The sequence below is a fragment of the Lissotriton vulgaris genome, chromosome 11 (assembly GCF_964263255.1).
Source record: "Lissotriton vulgaris chromosome 11, aLisVul1.2, whole genome shotgun sequence".
Lineage (NCBI taxonomy): Eukaryota > Metazoa > Chordata > Amphibia > Caudata > Salamandridae > Lissotriton > Lissotriton vulgaris.
Genome location: NC_141699.1, coordinates 300,698,325 through 300,719,037, shown reverse-complemented (window position 1 = coordinate 300,719,037; position 20,713 = coordinate 300,698,325). Strand labels below are relative to the sequence as shown.

The 20,713-nt window shown below is 47.1% G+C and overlaps 1 protein-coding gene across 2 annotated transcripts in view; it reads left to right on the top strand.

The window, feature by feature from the left end:
• Positions 1–19,970, top strand: part of FBXO21 (F-box protein 21) — a 230,963-nt gene extending 210,993 nt beyond the window's left edge. For both annotated transcript variants that reach the window (XM_086943268.1, XM_086943267.1), the window contains exons 11-13: positions 4,234–4,391; positions 17,231–18,374; positions 18,980–19,970. In XM_086943268.1, coding sequence (XP_086799394.1) covers positions 4,234–4,391; positions 17,231–17,454 — 382 coding nt within the window. In that variant the 3' untranslated portion in view covers positions 17,455–18,374; positions 18,980–19,970. The remainder of the gene's footprint in view (positions 1–4,233; positions 4,392–17,230; positions 18,375–18,979) is intronic.
• The last annotated feature ends 743 nt before the right edge of the window (positions 19,971–20,713 follow it).

Genomic DNA, 20,713 nt, shown 5'->3' with positions numbered 1-20,713 from the left:
CTCATCTCGTTCAAAACTGCACCACAAGCGTTTGGGACACACTTTCTTTTCTATTTATTCCAATTTTGTGAGAGGGATAGCAAGCTTGATTCAACAAGGTCTAGACTGGAAAACGATAGAATCACAGCTCGACCCTGAAGGCAGATTTGTGATACTTTGTGGTCTGCTGGGGGGAGTGAAGATGGCGATTGTTGCAGTCTATGGGCCGAATACGGACTGTCCTAAATTTTTTCGAAATATATGGGCTAAAGTTCAAATTCTGGGTTGCAACACAATAATATGGGGGGGCGGTTTCAACACTGTGCTAAATGACGCCTTGGACAGGAAGGGCCCCTCCTGAATTATGCATCCTAACTCCTGTGATGCTTTCAATGTGATACAGCGGGATGGAGGGTTGGCAGACATCTGGAGACCGAGACACCCAGAGGTAATGGAGGGTACATGCATATCAACATATTATGGAGCTTGGTCCTGGTTAGATTATTATTTGTTCTCGCAGGACATTGCTGCCTGGACCTCAGACAGTATACATCTTCCTAGGACACTTTCAGATCGCGCCTCTTACCTGTTACAATTGACTATCCTTGACACTCCACTAAAGATGCTTAATTGGAGATTGGCCCGAACGCCCTCCTGGATTCCCCTTTCAAGGAGGAGAAACACAAGGTCATTGAAGAATATTTTGAAACCAACACGGGTCTGTGTCCACACACGCAACACTTTGGGAGGCGTTCAAGGTGGTCATACGGGGGAAATGCATATGACGCCAGACCGGGATGCTCAAAGCTATCAAAAGCACGTTTTCCTCCCTGGAAGCCATACGAAGGAGCTAGAAACTAATTACTATACCACTGCAGACCCTAAGTTTTTATCATCCATCAGGGAACTCCTCACGAAATTTGCGGAAGAGGCACAACGAGAGGTAAAATTCTTGGGCAAACAGACACAAACTAGACGCTATGGAGAGGGACACAGGCCAGGAAAAACATTAGCAAACCTGCTCAAGACACCACACACTACCACTTATATAAGTGAAATCATAGGTGGAGACTCAACTCTCATTAGAGGCCCCTGGGAGGTTCTGGAAAGATTCACTAACTTTTACACCAAACTATACACAGCTACTCATCGGGTAGAGGCAGAGGAACTCCAACCTTTTCTTGATTCTATTGAACGGTTGTGGCTAGGTAGGGTGCATAGGGAATATCTGGACGAACCCTTCACTTCCAACGATATCCTGCAGGTAAGTAGCAGCCTTCCCACGGATCAGGCCCCAGTCTCTGACTGGTTAACTACTGCGTTTTACAAGGCCTACGTAGACCTGCTGGTGCACCGTTTGTTGGCAGTTTTTGAAGAGGCCCAAACTACTGGCATGCTTCCCCCTTCAACGATAGGGAGGCAATCGTTCAAACGCTTTTAAAACCTGCGAAACCAAGCCAGGAGATGGATTCTTATAGGCCACTCTCTTTGATAAATATAGATTCCAAAATGTATGCTAAATTGCTCGCCAACAGACTACAGCCCTACTCCCTCTGACAGCGAGACCCGACCAGTCTGGGTTTACCCCCGGCAGATCCATAGCCCATAACCTTCGTACCTTCTTCACAGTGCTGCACTATCTGAACCCTGCTGTGAAGGCGCTCGTGGCATTCCTGGACGATACCAAAGCGCTTGCACTGGAATGGCCATATTTGTTCACTATACTGGGTAGGATCGGCCTTCGTCTGAACTTTGTAGCACAAATCAGACTGCTGTACCCAGCGCCTTCAGCGAGATTGAACATTAATGGTATGATCTCGAACCCATTCTATATAACCCGCGGAACCCGGCAAGTATGCCCTCTTTCCCCTCTTTGGTTCGCCATAACGATGGAACCTATAGCGGCTAGGATTCGCCAACATCACGCAGCCAGAGGGTTGGGGTTCAGGACCAGAGGGCTCCTAATTTAGCTATATGCAGACAACATGACTTTGTATATCTCTGACCCAGAGGTCAACTCAGGTCCACTGCTTGGGGAGCTCACAAAGTTTGGCGTTCTCTCTGGAATATTTATAAACTGGTCTACCTTGTTTCCACTTACAGAGGCAATTAAACCTTCCGACCTAGCTCACCTGCTGAAGTATCTGGGCGTTTGGTTAAGCCGGGACGAGCAAGAGATCTGGAATCTAAATTATGGTTGTGCTATCTCTTGGCTTGTAGGGAAAATAACGATGTGGGCCAAGCTGCCGATCTCTCTCACCGCAGAATAGCCATCACTAAAATGGTTGTGATGCCCAAATTTTTATATTTATTCGTTAACTTTCGGATCTCTTACCCAAGCCTTTTTCAGTACTCTCTGATCTCTTATAATCTCCCTGGTCTGGGCGGAGAAGCAATCACATGTTACCTGGGAACTGCTCACACTTCCTCTTGTGCAGGGAGGATTAGGGGCTCCGGACATGCCACTTTATGCGTTTTTGGTTACATTCCACCCTGTTCCACTTTATGCAATTTTAGTTACATCCCACACCGTTTCAGCCTCAGGTGGCTGTCGAGTCAGATATAACAGCCCCAGTTCCTCTCCAAGTAGCCATATACCAAAAATACCAAAGGCGGTGAGACGGGATAGATACAGTTGAAACCCAGTGGGCTTGGGACAGACTACGCATCCAAGCTCACCTGGAGATACTATACGACCCCTCTATCCTTCTGTCACGAAACCCACAGCTCCCAGCTATGGCTGATGGCGGAATGTAGAGCTGGCAAAATCAATGAAACTGGAAACCTTTGCTGATCTCTATCCAGAAGATACCTTCCGTGTCCCACCGGAATCTACGGTCGAGGGCTCGAGGAAATTTTCAGAACGATTTCTTTATTTTAAGATTAGAGCCACATATAGACAACTGAATGCCACCTTTCAGATCCCCCCCAATCAGTTACCAGCACTTGAGCAGATGATCACTACCGATGCCTGCTGCAGACTAATCACAAGGTTGTACTGATCTATGCAAAACACAGCACCACTGATTACACCTAAAGCCCAGCACAGCTGGAATGCAAATCTTTTGTTGTGGCCAACTCCAACTGCTCTCACGTAATTATAGACTGAGACTAATTCACTTTAAATATTTGCACATAATTTACAGGACCCCCTCTCAGCTACACCGCATGAGGATAAGGCCTGATGAGAGATGCTGGAGGTGCGGGTTTGCTCCTCCCACCTTTTTACACATGCTTTGGCACTGCCCACCCATAGATTCCTTCTGGGATGACATATTAAGTAAAATCCATGAAATATTAGGGATGCCCAATGAACCTCAACCGGTCATTGGGATATGTGAAAGACACTAAGGCCGAAAACCGCAAATTACACGCATTATTACTCTTGTAGGCTAAACGAAGAGTGTGCATCCATTGGGGTGACCGGAAAGCACCCACAATGAAGGCTTGGATTCAAGCTGTCACCTTCAGTCACACTCAATTGTTGACCTACTGGGAATTGATGCCCACAGCCTCCAGACCAAAAGGTATTTGGGCCTCCTTTTTAGACTGGATGAAAACACTTCAGGAAAAAATATCTGCCTCCCCAACCCAAGCTGCCTCCCACATGTCGCAGTTGTCTGAACCACAAATATGTACGCACCCACTTTAGCTAGGCTCTCTTGAGAGGTTGCTGGGACCAGGCACCTGTTGGCCCCACACGGCAATCCACATTGAGTAGCCTATAATTGAATTGCTGTATTGTGTTCTAACTGCGGACCAGCCAAATGCCTCATGTCTTTATTTAGGTACTGTATGATATATATAATGCCTTCTGTCTTTTGTAATGGTTATTTCTTGACTTTCGTATACTTTAACACATTTGAGATGGAGATGCTTTTTGTTTAAACAGTCTCTTTAATATGATACTGAATGTGTTCTGTTGCCAGAAACTGTCAAAAAACAAAACATTTTTTAAACTGAATAAACACACTTTATGATTTGCTTATTACATTTAAAAAGCATCACTTTTACAATACAGTTAATAGTAAACCAGTCAACTTTGACCTTCCTATTGTTTATTATTATGACTTGATGAGAAGGAACAAAAGTGAGAGGAGTTGCGGAAGTGTCCTATTGAGAATGACAAACTGGGTAAAACTGTGTGTTGTTTGCTACGTGGTCCTACCTTGGGATATTTAGATATTTTTTCCTACAAATTTCATCTTTTTGTGGTAAAGTGCTCTGTGACATTAATTTATCTTGTTTACTAAGGTATCATTATAACTGTGTTATCTATGGCTGGGACCCAACGTGCACCATGGGAGCGGAGTGGATTCGAAACATGGGGGTCCATAACTTGCCATTTGGCCCAAACCAACCTTTCTACAATGTGCTTGTGGCAGACGGCTCTTGTAGATACGCAGCGCAAGGTGAGTTTGCAGCAGCGAGGGAGGGCATCATATCTTGTCTGACGTGGCTTATTAGTCAATTGAACGACCTGAGATGGGTATTTCTAAATGACATGTAGCATTAGATGACGAGGAATGCAGTAGTGGTGCAGAACAGTAAAAGCCCATTTAGAAGACAGTTGACCCAATTTGTCACCAGTTCTTAATATGTTAAATAATTTATAAAAAGAGTGCAGGAACACAAGGCTTTTCTTAGGAGCCCATCACTATCCCATCGCTAAGTGCCAGGTTTCCAAATATCAAGGATACCTGTTCTTGGCTCAACCCCAGCCCTTTTCTTGAACCACCCTACTTTGCCTGTATCTTACAAGCTCTTTTTCATCCCTCTGTCTCCCCTATGTCACTCCTTTCCTAGATGTATCTTCCTTTTTCTTTGCCTCTTCTATGCCTTTCTTACTTCTGCTGTGGGTCAAAGTCCGGAGATGAAAATTAGGTGATTGTTCCAAAAATGAGTGCTGGTTCCCACCACCTAAAACCGTAAGCATAAATTAAGCACCTTTATTCACCATTCTTTATAAAAAGATAAGTGATCACCAGATATCATATAGGGAATGCCATGGATTGCTCACGATTATACAGATGTGAGTTGAGGCAACAACATGATTTGTGTCTAAATGACCTTGCCTTTATTTGCATGAACGCAGCTTGGCATACTAGGTTGGTGGAAGAGTGACTGGTTTAGTTGCCTTGATTCTGTGACTAAAGGCTAAATAATATATGAGGGAATGCTGAAGCTTTTCAAGTGACCTGCCAAAAGAGGTAAGCCTGGGCGAAGAGTGCCTTCCTAGCCATAATGCTGCTATTGAGGAGAACATTTTGTATTTCTTCCTTGTGAAAGCTGACCGAAAAGTATCCCCATAGATTGATTATCTTTACTCAATACATATGCAACAGACCAGGCCAGTGCAAACTTCCACACTTCCTTATCAGCCAGTGTATTACCAATGTCCTTTGTAATGCTGTGTCCATCCTGTCTATAAGAAACATACTAGTAAGTGTTTGGTTGAGGGTTATGGAGCAGCCATGCAGCGGCTATTGAATGGACACTAGTTCATGCTCCCCACTGTAACTGATTTCAGGCACATCTTAGCTCATTTCATTTTACTAGTCTAATGAATAGCAATGAAAAGCATAAGAACATCTATATAGCACTTTGTGCCAACGTGTTTGATAATTTGTGTTTCAAAGAAGAAATGTTTCTCATAATGGACTCTTCATTAGTATTGACAAACTATGAATAATCCCACCTATATGTGAGATTCTGGAATAATGTAAACTCTCCAAATAATGCAAAGCCGTAGCTTTATAAAGATGAATTAGCTTTACTTTAAAAAACAATTTATATGAGCGATGCAAGAAATACTTTAAAAAACCAAAATAACATTAGAAATGTGTTTAAGCCCCCTTTCAGGGATTCTGCTGCACAACAATGTTCCCATTACATTTGTTCAAATACAAAGGAAAGGGAACTATTCCTAGTAGCATGCTGCATGTGGTAATGGCCTGAGCTGTCCCAACATGGAGCAGGGGTGACAGCCAGTAAGCTATTTTTCCAGCTCAGTGAAGGAGCCCAGAACACCACTTTCTGCTTTTTCATATATTTTTGCACTGACATTCTGATTGGTATCAGTTCATTCATGGACACTTCACAAAATCTACTCTTATTACTAAATTGTCATTCGTGTGTTTCTATTTTTCAATCAGATTCTGTTTCTACCTTCAAATTCTGTTTAAAAGGAGTTTTGTGAGGTTGAAGTCAATGGTTAATTGCATCTAGACATGTCAATTTTTCTGCATCAAATGTTTTTCCAAGGACAGAGAATCTCAAGTAAAAATGTGCCCAGCCACTGCTGGGCTCGGGTGCAAACTCTGAAAAGGTTCATAAAGGCAGTTCACTGGTGCCTATGCCACTCCCATCTCCTCCCCAGTAGCCTGATTACATCCCGCTGTTAGTCCTGGCAGCTTTGCTGTGGTTTCCCCTGACTTTCTGCCTCCTGACCTTCTGTTTTGCCAACTTTATATTTGCTGGCTTTAGGATTCTGGACTCTTTATCTCTGCTGATCAGTGCTAAAGTGCATATGCTTTGTACTCTAAACATGGCAACTTTGGCTTATTCACAATTGCCATATTTAATTTACTTAAGTCTCTAGTAAAGTGCACTATATATGTACCGGGCCCGTAAATTAAATGCTACTCGTGGGCCTGCAGCACTGATTGTGCCACCTGCTCAGTAGCCCTTTAAACATGACTCAGACCTGGTATTGCAGTGCCTGTTTGTGCAATTTTAAACTGTCCTTTCGAACTGGCAGGTCAAGCTGCTTATTCATCAAAAGTGGTAGAATGCTCACCAATGTTCTTCAGTCAAAGTTTTATGATGCTCAAATGCAATTAATAGGCGTGCAACCCTGGTGTGAACTCCATCTGTGCTGGTAAATGTTTGTGTTGAAGCAAAGCCTCATCAGGCCTCCAAACCCAGGATGCACAGCCAGCGAATATGAATTGATAATCAAATAAGTTCAACAACTTTTCTTCCTTTTTTAATCCATTAGTGATCCACTTTAATCCATTCATTTTCTTGCTTTAAGTTTCAGCAACAAACTCACCAAGATGCCCATCGGCTGATGAGCCGTTCTTAGGTAGATTGGGAGGGAGGAGCTGACACTTGCACCTGAATAGGGTTGTACCTATCCCCACACAAAGAGCTGCATACCCCTTGTAGTTAGTCTGGAGTCAGTCCAGGTAAGGCAGGGACCTTGTGGTCCTCAAAGGCCTCGTTGATGTCTCCCTCACTTTAAAGGCACATTTGGGTATAAGTACAGGACCCCTGACCCCACCAAAACTGAACTCTATTGGAACCAAGGACATTCTGCCTGGAAGAAGAGCTGCTGTGCTGTATGAAGAACTGCAACTTTGCTACTTGCTCTATTGTATTAGCCTGCTGAGTGCTGTGCTACAGGGGGAACTGCCATTTTGCAACTTCTGCTTTTTTCTGCCTGCCAGTGAGAGGGACTGGACCTGCTCTCTACTTCTGTGAACCCAAAATTCTCCAAGTCTTGCCTCCTGTTCTTCTGAACTCTTGGGGACACAAAATACTTCTTGCAACTCTCCTGGTGCTGCTGGACGCTGCCATCTGAGAGTCCTACCCTTACCTAAGGTGCGCCGTCCCGTCCTGGGCTTCAGACATGGTTTTAAGGTTGTTTTATAACCCTTGATGTCAACGCAGCAGCAACTTTGCGCTGAACGGCACCGACACATTGCCCTTCGACACTGACGCAGCTGCTGCTCGACAATGTTTCCAGCAGCTCGCCGACTACAGCGGTCCTTCTGCTGGAGCTGCTCGACAATGACAGGAAGCCTCGACATCGACGCAGCGCCTGCATCAAAAAGGGGGTATTCGACACTGAAGCTTCCATCCATGGCACAGATCGGCACTAACGCTCTCCTCCATTCTCGGATTGGCGACGACCACACACCTCCTTGAAAAGAGTCTTTGATGTCGACACTTTGCTCCATCCAAGGTACTTTGTTAGCAGGACCTGTCTGGGTCCTGTACCTGGACTGCCGTTGATCAGGGTTGGCCGGAACTTTGGATTTGCACTGGTCCTTCATGACCTCAAGTAACCTTTTGACCACTAGTGACTTCTAAATACTGTTTTCACATTTAATCTTTAAAAATTCATACCTCAAGTTATACTTATAGTATTTTTGTCATTTTTGTTTTTGTTTTAATCAGATAAATATTCTCTATATTTCTAAACAGGTGTGGAGTTTTTTGTGGTGTTTTCACTGTGTTAATGTAAGTGTTGCACACATACTCTAAACATTGCCTCTTAGCGTGACTGCTCTGTGCCAAGCTACCAAAGAGTGAGCTAGGGTGTATCTGGCTTACCCTGATTAGAGATGTGGTCCTTACTTGGACAGGGAGCATACCTTTGCCAACTAGAGACCCCATCTCTAATAAGTACCATCTGTTTACTTCTCTCCCTCCACATCGATGTAATATCAAAGGCGAGTGAGAAGCAACAAGCCAGTTTGGTGCATGCCCTCAGCTTTGAGTTGACTCTTAATGCAAAAGAGTGTATCTAACATCATGTATATGGGCTTACAAAGAGCCTCAATGCTGAGGGGAATGGTCAACATTATTTTTCAGCGTTGAGCCCTTGTTATTGAACAAGATGGCATTGAGATTTTGGCCATTGTTGTTAATAGGATCTTGTGACTTTGATGTAACATGATGTAAGTAGGCTATGTTTGCAGCTTCACTCCTAAGCTCAAGATTGCCATACATCATGTCTCTGTGTAAATTGCAAGTCAGTTCTGATTTGAAGGAAGTTGGAGCAATTGTCTTTAAAGTATCTGCCTGGTAAGTGCACACTTGTGCACCAAATTCTAACTGTATTAACTTACTTTGCCTCCGGTACTTTAGGACTTCAGCAGCATCCTTTCCTGGTGTGTTCCTTCAAGTTGTAAGGAAAAAACAACAAGATTGGCACTATGTGCAATTGATTTGCAAAATAATTTTAATGGTAATACACTACTTTAATCTATACTCGCCAAGGCTATAACCTTAGGACAAATATTTAGAAGTAAATCTCCAAGCTGTATACGTAAGCTCCACAGTGAAAATGCTTATTTATAGCAGGGTGTCAGATCTTTTTGTTAATGGTAAAAGACCCAATGCAGGAATGTTCTTTATTGCCCCTAATGTTTAACCTAAGACAAGCAACGATAGCTCAAAATTTGTCACTGACCCTTAACGATGGTCCGTGAACAGGAATTCAGTGATACCTGATGTTATAGGTGAAAACAGTGGTTATCAAATAAAAAGAAATACCTCCCAAATAATGCAACTAGTCATAGTCTAATATAGAGCAGACTATAAAAGTTGAATGGTTGAAAGACGTGCAATACCCGACTATTAATATGAAAAGACCCCTAATTTGGTAAGCCGAGATCAAGAGTGATGGTAACCTTTCATTTGATCTAGTCCTAACTTCATTTGAGAAGTGACTATATGTCAGAATAGTTTTTTAGATATTTTAGAGATCTTCAAAGAAGCTGCAAACTTCCATCAAGTGAATTGCTGAATGAATTGTGACTGAAGTAGTTAACAAAGACCTATTTGAACTGTAGGACTTATGCTTGTATCATCTTGATAACGTTTTCAATTGACGTCTCTTTAAGGGTAATACAGCTCAGTGGATGGCCAACATCACAATGCATGGCTGTGTTGCCCTCGGGGCATGACCACCGGCCCTGACCACCAGCTCTTCAGCTGGTTGTAGTGGGGTTGGTCACAAAGCCTGGCCTTTGGCCTAGCCCTATATCCAATTCTTTGTAGGCAGGTGGTGTGTGTGGGGGTGGGAGGGTTGACCAAAAACCTCAGACAAGCCGGTGTGTGCACAAAGGGGGTTGGCTGCAAGATCACACCTCGGGTCAGCCCCTGCACCCAACTCTCCGTTGGCAGCCTTTGACCATGTGCATAAGGTTTGGTGGCAGAGCCTGGACTCTGACCGATCCCTGCACTCTACCTGCTATGGGTGGCAAACCCCTACGTGCTTTGCCTTCGACCATTCACTGCAGGTGAGTTGGCTGCAAGGCCTGGTCTGCAGCTAGACTCTGCTCCCAGCTCTTAGTGGACAGCTAACACCCTTGTGTGGCCGATGGACAAACACAGCCTTAGTGCTATAAATACTTTATTTTTATTATTATGTTGTACAAACTGAGTGTTTGCTGGATTTGCGAAACCTGTGGTCCAGATTGTCCGCCGGACTCACAGAAGGACAGGAATCTAATACTCTCTCCCAGTAAAAGTTGTGTCTTTGATTTGTATTTTAATACGTGGTAGGGGAAGTCCTTTTGGGCACCACCCTCAAATTAGCTTTGGGGTCAGGATGCATGCGCCCTTAAACTATTTTACGGTATATTTATTTTTCCAAACTCAGTGCCACATCTTGGGTAATGCCAACCGCAACTGAAATGTTTCTGCAACGGCCAGCATATCAACAAAAGACTGATTCGCAAATATGTTGCTGTTTTTTGTGAATTCACAGTGCGCTAACGGAGAAAAAGATATATACTCCAGTACGGCAGCTTTAATTTGGTAAATCTGAAAGAAACAGGTTAGTATTAGATTCCTTACCTTAGAATATCCCCAGGCGTCAGTCTGGATCCGGAAACTTTTGCGTAGCAGTACCCCTGCGTGTCGGTAGGCGTCGTCTGCAGGCGTCCCCTGCGGCTCCGCGTCCGTCGTCGGCGTCGTGCACCGTGATGACGTCGCTGGAGTATATAGACGCCGCCTCCGCGCGCTGACGTCAGTTCTTCTTTTTTCCGCGCCAGTTAGCGCAGATCCGAAGAGCAGTACGCCGGTCTTTGACCAAAGTTTTTGAATCTTTTTGTTACTTCTAAGGTGCCGGTAGGATGCCCGGTTTTAAGAACTGTGACGACTGACCGCACGATGTCGGTCACGGACCATCACCGACTCTGCCTCCGGTGCCTGGGCCCCGACCACGACGTGGACGCCTGCGTCGATTGCCGGGCCTTGACGAATAAAGCTAGACTGGAGCGGTCCCGCAAGCTACTCGAGCTCCGGGTGTCGGCCCCGCGTCGAGAGCGGTCCCGGTCCGGCCGGAGGTCTAGGGAGCGATCGAGGGAGCGGTCGCGGAGCCGTCACGAGCGCTACGGGAGTCATCACCATTCCTCTGGTTCCTCAGGTAGGAAGCACAAGAAGTCGGGGCGTCGTCATCGTACCCCCGACGCTCGCGCGATGCGGCCGGGAGTTTCGGGTGGCCCCACCCCCGCGGCTCCGCGTGAGTCGCCGACGCGGCCTGCTCCATACCCTGCGGTCCCTGGGCAAGGCGCGTCGCCCGAGGAGATAGAGGCGTTCCTCATGGCCATGAGGGCACTGTCTCCTCCGACGGGGCCTCCGGCGCCTGCGGGCCCTGTGGTCCCGTCCGAGGGCCCTAGCGGTTCGGGTGCTCCTGCCTCGACGCCGTCGGGTGCTCCGGCCCCGACGCCGCCGACGGCTCCGGCCCCGGCGCCGCAGGGGCCTTCAGGGTCGACGCCGGCTGGTCAACCGGCCTCTCCGGCGCCGATTCCATCGGGGCAACCCACGGCGCCGGCGCCGGCTCCGGGCGGCGCCGCCCCATTCCCTCTCCGACTCCGGACGCGGAGCCGAACCGGCGTCGCCCGACGCCGAGTCCGACGCCGATGGGGCCTGTTGACCCCGGGGAGCCGGTCTACATTGTTGATTCAGAGTATGGTGAGGATGTAGATTACGGAGAGGAGTGAGAGGGGTCTGAGGACCCTCCGACCCCCGAATGTCAGTACAATGTGGACTGGACAGGTGACCTGGGTGACGCCAGTGGTCTGGATGACTCCCCCAACCCTGGCTTTGTCTCGCCTCCTACCGTGGCTACGGAGGAGGGGGCTGCTTATTCAGTGGTGTTGATGAGGGCTGCAAAGGCCTTAAACCTTGAGCTCCCCGTCGCGACCGTGAGGACTAACATCCTCACTGAGGTACTCAAACCGCAGTCATGCCCACAGGAGCCACTGCTGCCGTTCAATGAGGCCTTAACTGACGTTCTTTTGGGCACGTGGTCCAGGCCCGCTTCAGGTTCGCCTGTTGATAGGAACGTGGCCAGACGCCACCGTCCGTGTACGGATGACCCCAAGTTCTTGTCCACCCATCCCACCCCTGAGAGCCTGGTGATCCAGGCCTCGACTTCCCAGACCGCATTCCCGTCGGCCCCGCCCGACCGGGAATCTAAGAGGTACGGCCAGTATGGTAAGAAGGTCTTTTCGTCCCTGAGTCTGGGACTGCGGTCTTGCAACACCGCATGCCTCTTAGGCCGCTACACCCACTCTCTGTGGGATACGGTCGCGGACCTGCTGCCTGAATGCCCGCCGGAGGTACGGGCTAAGCTCGGCAAGGCTATGATTGAAGGCCGAGACGCAGCAAGGTACTCCATAAGATGTGGTCTTGATACGACCGACTCACTGGGCAGGGCGATGTCCACGACGGTGGCGATTCGTCGCCACGCCTGGCTGAGATCCGCCAATTTCTCGGCAGATGTCCAGAATGCATTGATGGACATGCCGTTTGATGGCAGTCGCCTGTTTGGTGACAAAGCGGACCACGCCCTGGAGCGCTTCAAGGACTCCAGGGTCACGGCCAAGTCCTTGGGTCTCTCGACCCAGCGCCAGCAAACAGGTTCGTTTCGCTCCTTTCGTGGCCAAGAAAGGGGCGGTCCCACACGTGCTGCCAGCCACGCGCCGCAACAGACTTATCAACGCGGCGGCGGCCGTGGAAACCGCTGTGGTGGCGGTCGGGGACAACGGCGAGGTCAGACCACACCCCCCCCGCAGCATCCGCCTCTAAATCCTCCTAGTCCATGCTTTCAGGCCCATGTGACGCCGGTGGGTGGCAGGGTTCGCCATCACCTCTCCCACTGGCACACAATAACATCGGACAGGTGGGTGCTGCAGCTCGTCCGAAGGGGCTACTCCCTCCCCTTCGAGACCACTCCTCAAGCCATGCCACCGCAGAACCACCGTGTGCCGGGGGACCACTTGGCGCTTCTGAAGGAGGAAGTTACGGCCCTCTTGGCCAAGGGGGCCATCGAGCGCATTCCTGGGCCAGAAGTAGGTCGTGGTTGCTATTCCCACTACTTTCTGGTACCCAAGAAGGACAAAGGGGGCCTACGTCCTATCTTGGACCTAAGGAACGTCAACGGCTTCCTCCGGAAGGAGAAGTTCAAGATGTTGACATTGGCTCAGGTCTTGGCTGCTCTAGACCCGCAAGACTGGATGGTAGCGTTGGACTTGCAGGATGCGTATTTTCACATCCCCGTCCGGCGTTACCTGCGGTTCACGATAGGCCAGGAGCACTTTCAGTTTATCGTGCTCCCCTTCAGCCTTACCAGCGCCCCACGGGTGTTCACAAAGGTGATGGCGGTGGTCGCAGCCCATCTGCGCAGATTAGGGGTTTCAGTCTTCCCCTATCTAGACGACTGGTTGTTGAAGGCGGGCTCGCCCCAGACAATCGTCCACCACCTTCAGATGACGGCAGACCTCCTGCACGGGCTGGGGTTTTCCATCAATGTGCCGAAATCACACCTGTGTCCCTCTCAAAAGCTCCTTTTCATCGGAGCGGTTCTCGACTCGGCGCAGTTTCGGGTCTATCCACCGGAACGGCGGGTCCAGGATATACAGGCTTTGATTCCCATCTTTCAGCCGTTATCCCGGGTTTCGGTCAGGTTGACGCTGCGGCTGCTGGGGCTGATGGCTTCCTGCATCCTTCTGGTGCATCACGCCCGGTGGCGGATGCGGGCTCTACAGTGGGACCTGAAGTTTCAGTGGGCCCAGCATCAGGGCAACTTGTCCGACCATGTCTTGATCTCGGAGGGCACTGCGAGACAACTGCAGTGGTGGCTTACGGACCGCGATTGGGTCAGAGGCAGATCCCTCTCCCTTCCCCAACCGGAGCACGTTGTTGTGACGGACGCGTCCCTCCAGGGCTGGGGAGGCCACTTGGGAGAGGCAGAGATCAGAGGCATCTGGTCTCCGGCGGAGTCCCGGCTCCATATAAACCTGTTGGAGCTGCGGGCGATTCGTTTGGCACTGAAAGCATTCCTCCCCTTTGTCAGCAGGAGTTTGGTGCAGGTGTTCACGGACAACACCACCGCCATGTGGTACTGCAACAAACAGGGCAGGGTGGGGTCGTGGACCCTTTGCCAAGAGGCTCTGCGTCTCTGGCAATGGCTGGAACGTCAGGGCGTGACTCTGACGGTTCAACACCTGGCAGGTTCTCTGAACGCCAGGGCAGACTAACTCAGCCGTCGGTGCTCGATGGATCACGAATGGCGTCTGAACTCGGACGTGGCGCAAGGCCTCTTTCTGCGATGGGGAGAGCCTTGGTTAGATCTATTCGCCACAGAAGAGAACGCGCAATGTCATCAGTTCTGCACGTTGGAGTTTCCAAGACGGCACTCGCACGGCGACGCCTTTCGGCGCGAGTGGAGTTGCGGTCTGTTATACGCCTTTCCGCCTATACCACTTCTGCCCAGAGTGCTGAAGAAGATCAGGCGCGACCGGGCCCAAGTCATCCTTGTGGCTCCGGACTGGGCTCGAAGGTACTGGTATCCCGAGCTACTCAGCATGTCAGTCGGTCCCCCGATCCGCCTGCCCCTTCAGGAGGACCTTCTGTTGCAGCAACAGGGGACGGTCCTCCACCCAAACCTGTCCAGCCTCCACCTCCATGCGTGGAGATTGAGCCGCGACAGTTAAGGCCATATGACTTGCCTCCTGAAGTCTGTGATGTGATTCTGGCAGCCAGGCGTCCCTCCACAAAGTCGGTATACGCCTGCCGGTGGAACAGATTTGTGGCAAGGCGCACAGCAAAGGCTGTGGATCCCCTTTCTGCCCCTCTTTCCGAGGTTCTCCTCTTCCTTCTCTCTCTTGCCCAGCAGGGCTCTGCTCTGGGCACTATCAAGGGCTACCTTTCTGCCCTTTCGGCCTTTCTGAGGCTGCCTGATCAGCCTTCTTTGTTCAAGTCCCCTATAGTAACAAGGTTCTTGAAAGGCATCACACACATGTATCCTCCTGTTCCATTTGTGATGCCTCAGTGGGACTTGAACCTGGTTCTAACTTTCTTGATGTGTGCTCCCTTTGAGCCACTTCATTCCTGTCCTCTCCGTCTCCTGACTTTAAAGACGGCCTTCCTGGTTGCCATCACCTCTGCCAGGAGAGTGAGTGAGCTCCAGGCTCTTTCTGTAAAACCTCCTTTCCTGTCCATTCATCCTGACAAGGTGGTTTTGAGAACTAGACCTTCTTTCCTGCCCAAAGTTGTCTCTGCTTTTCACATCGGGCAGTCCATCACCCTCCCCTCCTTCTTCCCGCCTCCGCATCCTTCGAAGGATGAAGAGCGGCTCCATCGTCTGGACCCAAAACGTGCGCTTTCATTTTATATGGATCGCACACGCCAGTTCGGGGTGGATGACCAACTGTTTGTTGGCTACGTGGGTGCGAAGAAGGGACAGGCGGTACATAAACGGACCATCGCTCGGTGGGTCGTTCTGTGCATCAAAGCGTGCTACTCTTTGGCTCGGAAGGAGCCCCCTGTTGGGCTGAGGGCCCATTCCACTCGGGCCACGGCGGCTACTACTGCCCTGGGCCGGGGAGTCCCTTTGCAGGACATTTGCCAGGCGGCTACGTGGGCCTCGCTGCACACTTTTGCGAGGCACTACTGCCTGGACAGTCAAGTCCGGAGGGATGGCTTCTTTGGCCGTTCGGTCCTCCAGGACTTTCTGGTGTAGGTTGTATTGGTTCGCAGATCCACCACCGGGGTTGGTATTGCTGGGGTATCTATTCTAAGGTAAGGAATCTAATACTAACCTGTTTCTTTCAGATGAACAAGTTACTTACCTTTGGTAACGATATATCTGTAAGAAACAGTAGTTAGTATTAGATTCCTTACCGCCCCACCCATCCTCCCCGTTCTGCGAACTGATACCTAGGGTTAAGGACATCCCTTTCAGGGCCATAGTTTCAAATGGCACCAGTGTTGGTTCTCACATGGCTCTGCGTGTTCTGGCGCGGAAAAGCTGTGTACAAAGAACTGACGTCAGCGGGCGGAGGCGGCGTCTATATACTCCAGCGACGTCATCACGGCGCACGCCGCCGACGACAGACGCGGAGCCGCAGGGGACGCCTGCAGACGACGCCTACCGACGCGCAGGGGTACTGCTACGCAAAAGTTTCCGGATCCAGACTGACGCCTGGGGATATTCTAAGGTAAGGAATCTAATACTAACTACTGTTTCTTACAGATATATCGTACCGAAGGTAAGTAACTTGTTCAATGGGTTCGCTAATTCTCTGTATTTTGTAATTGCGAGATGATCTGCGAATGAACGGTCCAGATATCCCTGCAATTTCACCTCTTGTCCAAATGAAGCACCTTTTTAAACGCTAATTTTTCAAACTACTGATTAGATTTGCACAAAAACAACAAAGGCACAATCCTTGAATAGAAATCAACCTCATAATGTGGATGTACTTGTGTGTAAAGTGCAGATTCGTCCAGCTGCACCAACGCTATTAAAAAAACAAAAAATGGCTTTCCATTTAAACTATAACCTAGCCACAATTAAACTGATACTATAGCCACCAGGTTTGGTGAAAGCAGTAGTGATGAGTTATTGGAAACTGCAGTTCGAGAAATAACTGAATGATGTCTCCACACAGCCCTCAATGGAAATAGTTCAATATTGATCAATGGCCCAATCTCATATCTTTAATAAAGTATCACAATTTGTTCTTTGCAAATATGCACTTCTTCATGTTACTTTATCACATCACCTTATATGCGAAAACAACAATTTGAACACAACGCACAAACTGACCGATCCAGCAAAGTGAATGCGTTTTAAGTCTGCCAGTTAGTGGTCAGATCCATCTGTTTCAACTGTTGCAAGCACTGCATCTCTCTGTATTAGCCATGTGAGAAAGAATATAGTGCTCAGAGTTCTTTTCCAGGGATGGTCATACAACCTGGGTTATTGGTAGTGAATAAACATTGGCTATGGTACTTATCTGAAGGAATTAAATATACCCATGGTCCTATGAAATGTATATTAGATAGGCATTGGTAAGGCTTTAATAATTGTGTACAGCATTTCCTTGCATGTAATAATATCCTATTTACAAAATGTTCTCTGGATTATGGTAACGTGTTCATGTCATGATCATTTATCTTTTTTGCAAGTGACTGCTTCCTTTCATGTTTTTCCATTTGACAGAGAACCTGGAATATAATACAGAGGTCCAGGAGATTCCCCACCTGGAGATTGGACGTTATTTCTCTGAGTTCTCTGACACTTACTACTTTGCTAATGAAGAACTGCAGTTGAGATATCCAGAGGACATGGAGCACACACGCACAGTGGTCCAAAAACTCCAGAGTGGTAACCACGATGAGCAGAAAGACTCACAGCAGCAGAACGATTTACCTGATGCCCAGTAGAACGACTTACCTAAATCCCAGTAGGACCACCTACCTGAAGCCCAGTAGAACCTTCTACATATGTAGCTGCAACAGAACACAACCCCAGTTCCATGGTTCTCTTGTGCTTCTTGCGGCATGAGTATGAACTTTGCCAGTGGCACTTATGCAAAACACTCAGTTAACCATCCGTCGCCACTTGTTTAATTAAGGTCTGATCATGATACTAACGACAATAGAATAATTTAATGTAAATAGTTCAGTGGGTTTGTGACTAAAGCAATAAAGAACACCTGCTGCGATCCCGTAACAAACGAGTAAAAAGAGTTGAGACCACCGCGCTGCAACACTATTTAAGTTCTCAATGTCATCTTGGATATTGAGTGAAAAATGTAGTTGCTATTTCATATAAACCTTCCAAAAGAGGTGAGCTTATTTTTGTTTTTGCCAATTGTATTTACCTCCGAATTCTGTTTAATAGGTTTAGTGAACTAGGAATGCAAACAGTATGAAGGGTGCTTCTCCCATTTTGAATACAGATTTTTATCTAAACATCTTAATTGATTAATCCTCTACTAATCAGCCTCTTTACTCCTACTTCTTATCATCCAAAAAACATATACCTTAATGAACCAGAGCCCATCATGTTTCTATGGATTAGTAGCCAGTAGTGATCATGTTACGGGTGGCACCAACATATTATTAGTTTGATGACAAAGTAGTGATATTGTGTGACTGTTTTAAATCTATTTGAGTTTAAAACAATGGCAGCCATGTTTTTATTTGGGTGATGCTGTGTTTGTAACTGATGATACTTAACAGCAGTGGTCCTTTCGTTAAGATCCACTTACCAAATATAAATACATTATGTGCACATCTGGTTGCTCCATACGTGAAGGGGTGCTCAGGAAAGAAGTACTCATGCGTAATAGCCTGGTTGTGTACACTTATTATCCAGTGAAAAAAAGTGTTCCCTTGAACGTAAATAAATGGGAGAAGCCAAAGGGTCAAGGAAAAAAATAATTACAAAATACAAGTATATATAAAGAATTCTTACAATTTATTTGAAAATACAAATGTTAAAAGGAGAGTGGTCCAAGGTGGAAACCACTCAACACAGATAAAACAATAAAAAGATTTTTTAACATTCAATTTTGGCCAGCAAGATTGAATCACAAGGACAGAAAAGACTGTAAGACATGGAACTTGTGCAATACTGATTGTATATTCGGACTCTATTGTTAACCACATGGCTGCTAGGCGTTTTCCCGTCCTGTGCTGCAAATTGTTGTTTTTCATTGTTTTATGACGAGCTGGCCTTGTCATCAGCGCACGGCAGGTAAGCGCCATGACGAGCCCAGCTCGTCATTAGCTTCGAAGGGGTTAACACCTAAGCTATGTGCACTATAATACAGTATATCAGCAAAGATGTCGAGATCCTGAATTATACTGGGTGACGCTTCAAGGGAACACTTTTTTTCACTAGTTAGTTAACCCTATTTCCCTTGACTCTAGTTAAGGGGTACCTCTCATATTTACCCTCTAGACTTATTATCCGGCATAACTATAGTCTCATCTAAACAGAGGTAATCGTATTATTTATAATTTCCCCTTTGTGGAAACAATGTATAATCCTGGTTGTATGGAATGTTGATGTTTCGACCCAGCAGGTTGGGGGGCAATCTAAGCTGCAAGAGCAGGTCTTCATCAGGTCTGTATACCCTTTTGGGATGGGGAGCAACCTGGAAAACTCTTCCAGTGTCAGAATGTAGATTTATTCAATAAATAAATTAGGGCCAACTAGCTCCTACTTGGCGTGGATTTAATCCAGCCCTTAAAGCAATTGAATGCTGCCGGCCTTGAAGTAATCGTAATATATCTATCAATGAAGCAAGAGTCAGTTGATGTCCTTGCGAAACAATGTGCTGTAGTGGTAAACTTTGAAAGCAGAGAGTGGCCTCCTCTTATTTAATTCCAATTAGGCTCTCTATCAGTAATAAAGTTACAGGACAAACTCCTACAGTCACGACTCGAGTCTGGATTAAATCCACTGCCGTTTGGGAGCCAGCTGGCCTTTACTTATTTATTTATTGATTAAATCTATAGTCCTGACACTGGCAGTTTTTTCCTAGCGGGCCACTATTATGTATCACGAATTGCCCAGGTTCTTTGTATTATTCTTGGGTCACCCCATTGTTGTGTGATAGTTGTTTGTAACTGAGGATGCCTCCAGAATATTCCACCCAGTGGACAGTAGTTAGAGGAGGGTCGCCGGACAGTGGATACTGTGAGTTGCTTTCCGTAATTTTCCCGCCGCCTGGAGGCCTGAATGCTTTATGTCCAGAGACCCTACATCAGCAACATTGATTCATTTGGAAATCGTGTGCACGGCTGGTGGTTTCGAGATGATTTTGCATGTTGGTGAAAGAGCATCAGACAACTTCACTGCATGTAATGAAGGTAATCAAGACTGTTTATCCCTTCTTTTGCAGAAACTTCTATTTAAATAAAAATTCAGTCTGGGCTGTGTGGTAAAAGAGTGGGGTCTTTTTCATTGTAACACTTGCTTATCAAAGATTAGTTTGTAACAACGTTTGCCAACACTCTATCACCATCCCCCCACTAGCCCTATTGTTACCTACAACAGTGACATACACTTTTTTGCAGTAGTTAAAACAGTGGCAAGTCTTGTTCAGTTCTGCTCTCTCATTTGTCACACAAGTCCAAGCAGTGAAGGAAGGGTATTAACTTCCATCTGTACAATTTGTCCAAAGCCTTCCCTTGGGAGTTATCTTGGCAGAAATGATTCTCATCCACGCTATCATTTTCTCCAGACTACTTACTGCTCCAGTGTTTTCCTCTATGTATCCTATGTCCTCTCCAAATTACAAACTAGCTACCAGACTGATATTTGGGCTGATAAACGTGAGCATATTTCCAAAACAAAAATAATGATAAAACCCCCAAACATCGTCTGCAAGCCCATTAATCAGACAAGCTCCCATTTACCATATATGCTCTATGCCCAGTCAAAAACACAAACAATATTTCTTCCTCCTGAAACTGGCCACTACAAAACTGCAACGTAAAAGTCTGGGTGGAATATGCTTAGCAGGTTCTGATATCTGAAACCAAGAAGCACAAATTCCTCCAAGTATAAGAACGTCAAGACTACTGTGAAGAAATATTTTTCTACCGACTAAGTTATCTTTTCAGAAACTTGTTGTGTACTGTTTTCTGTTCACCCACTATTTATGACCCACCTTTTTTTTCTTTAAGT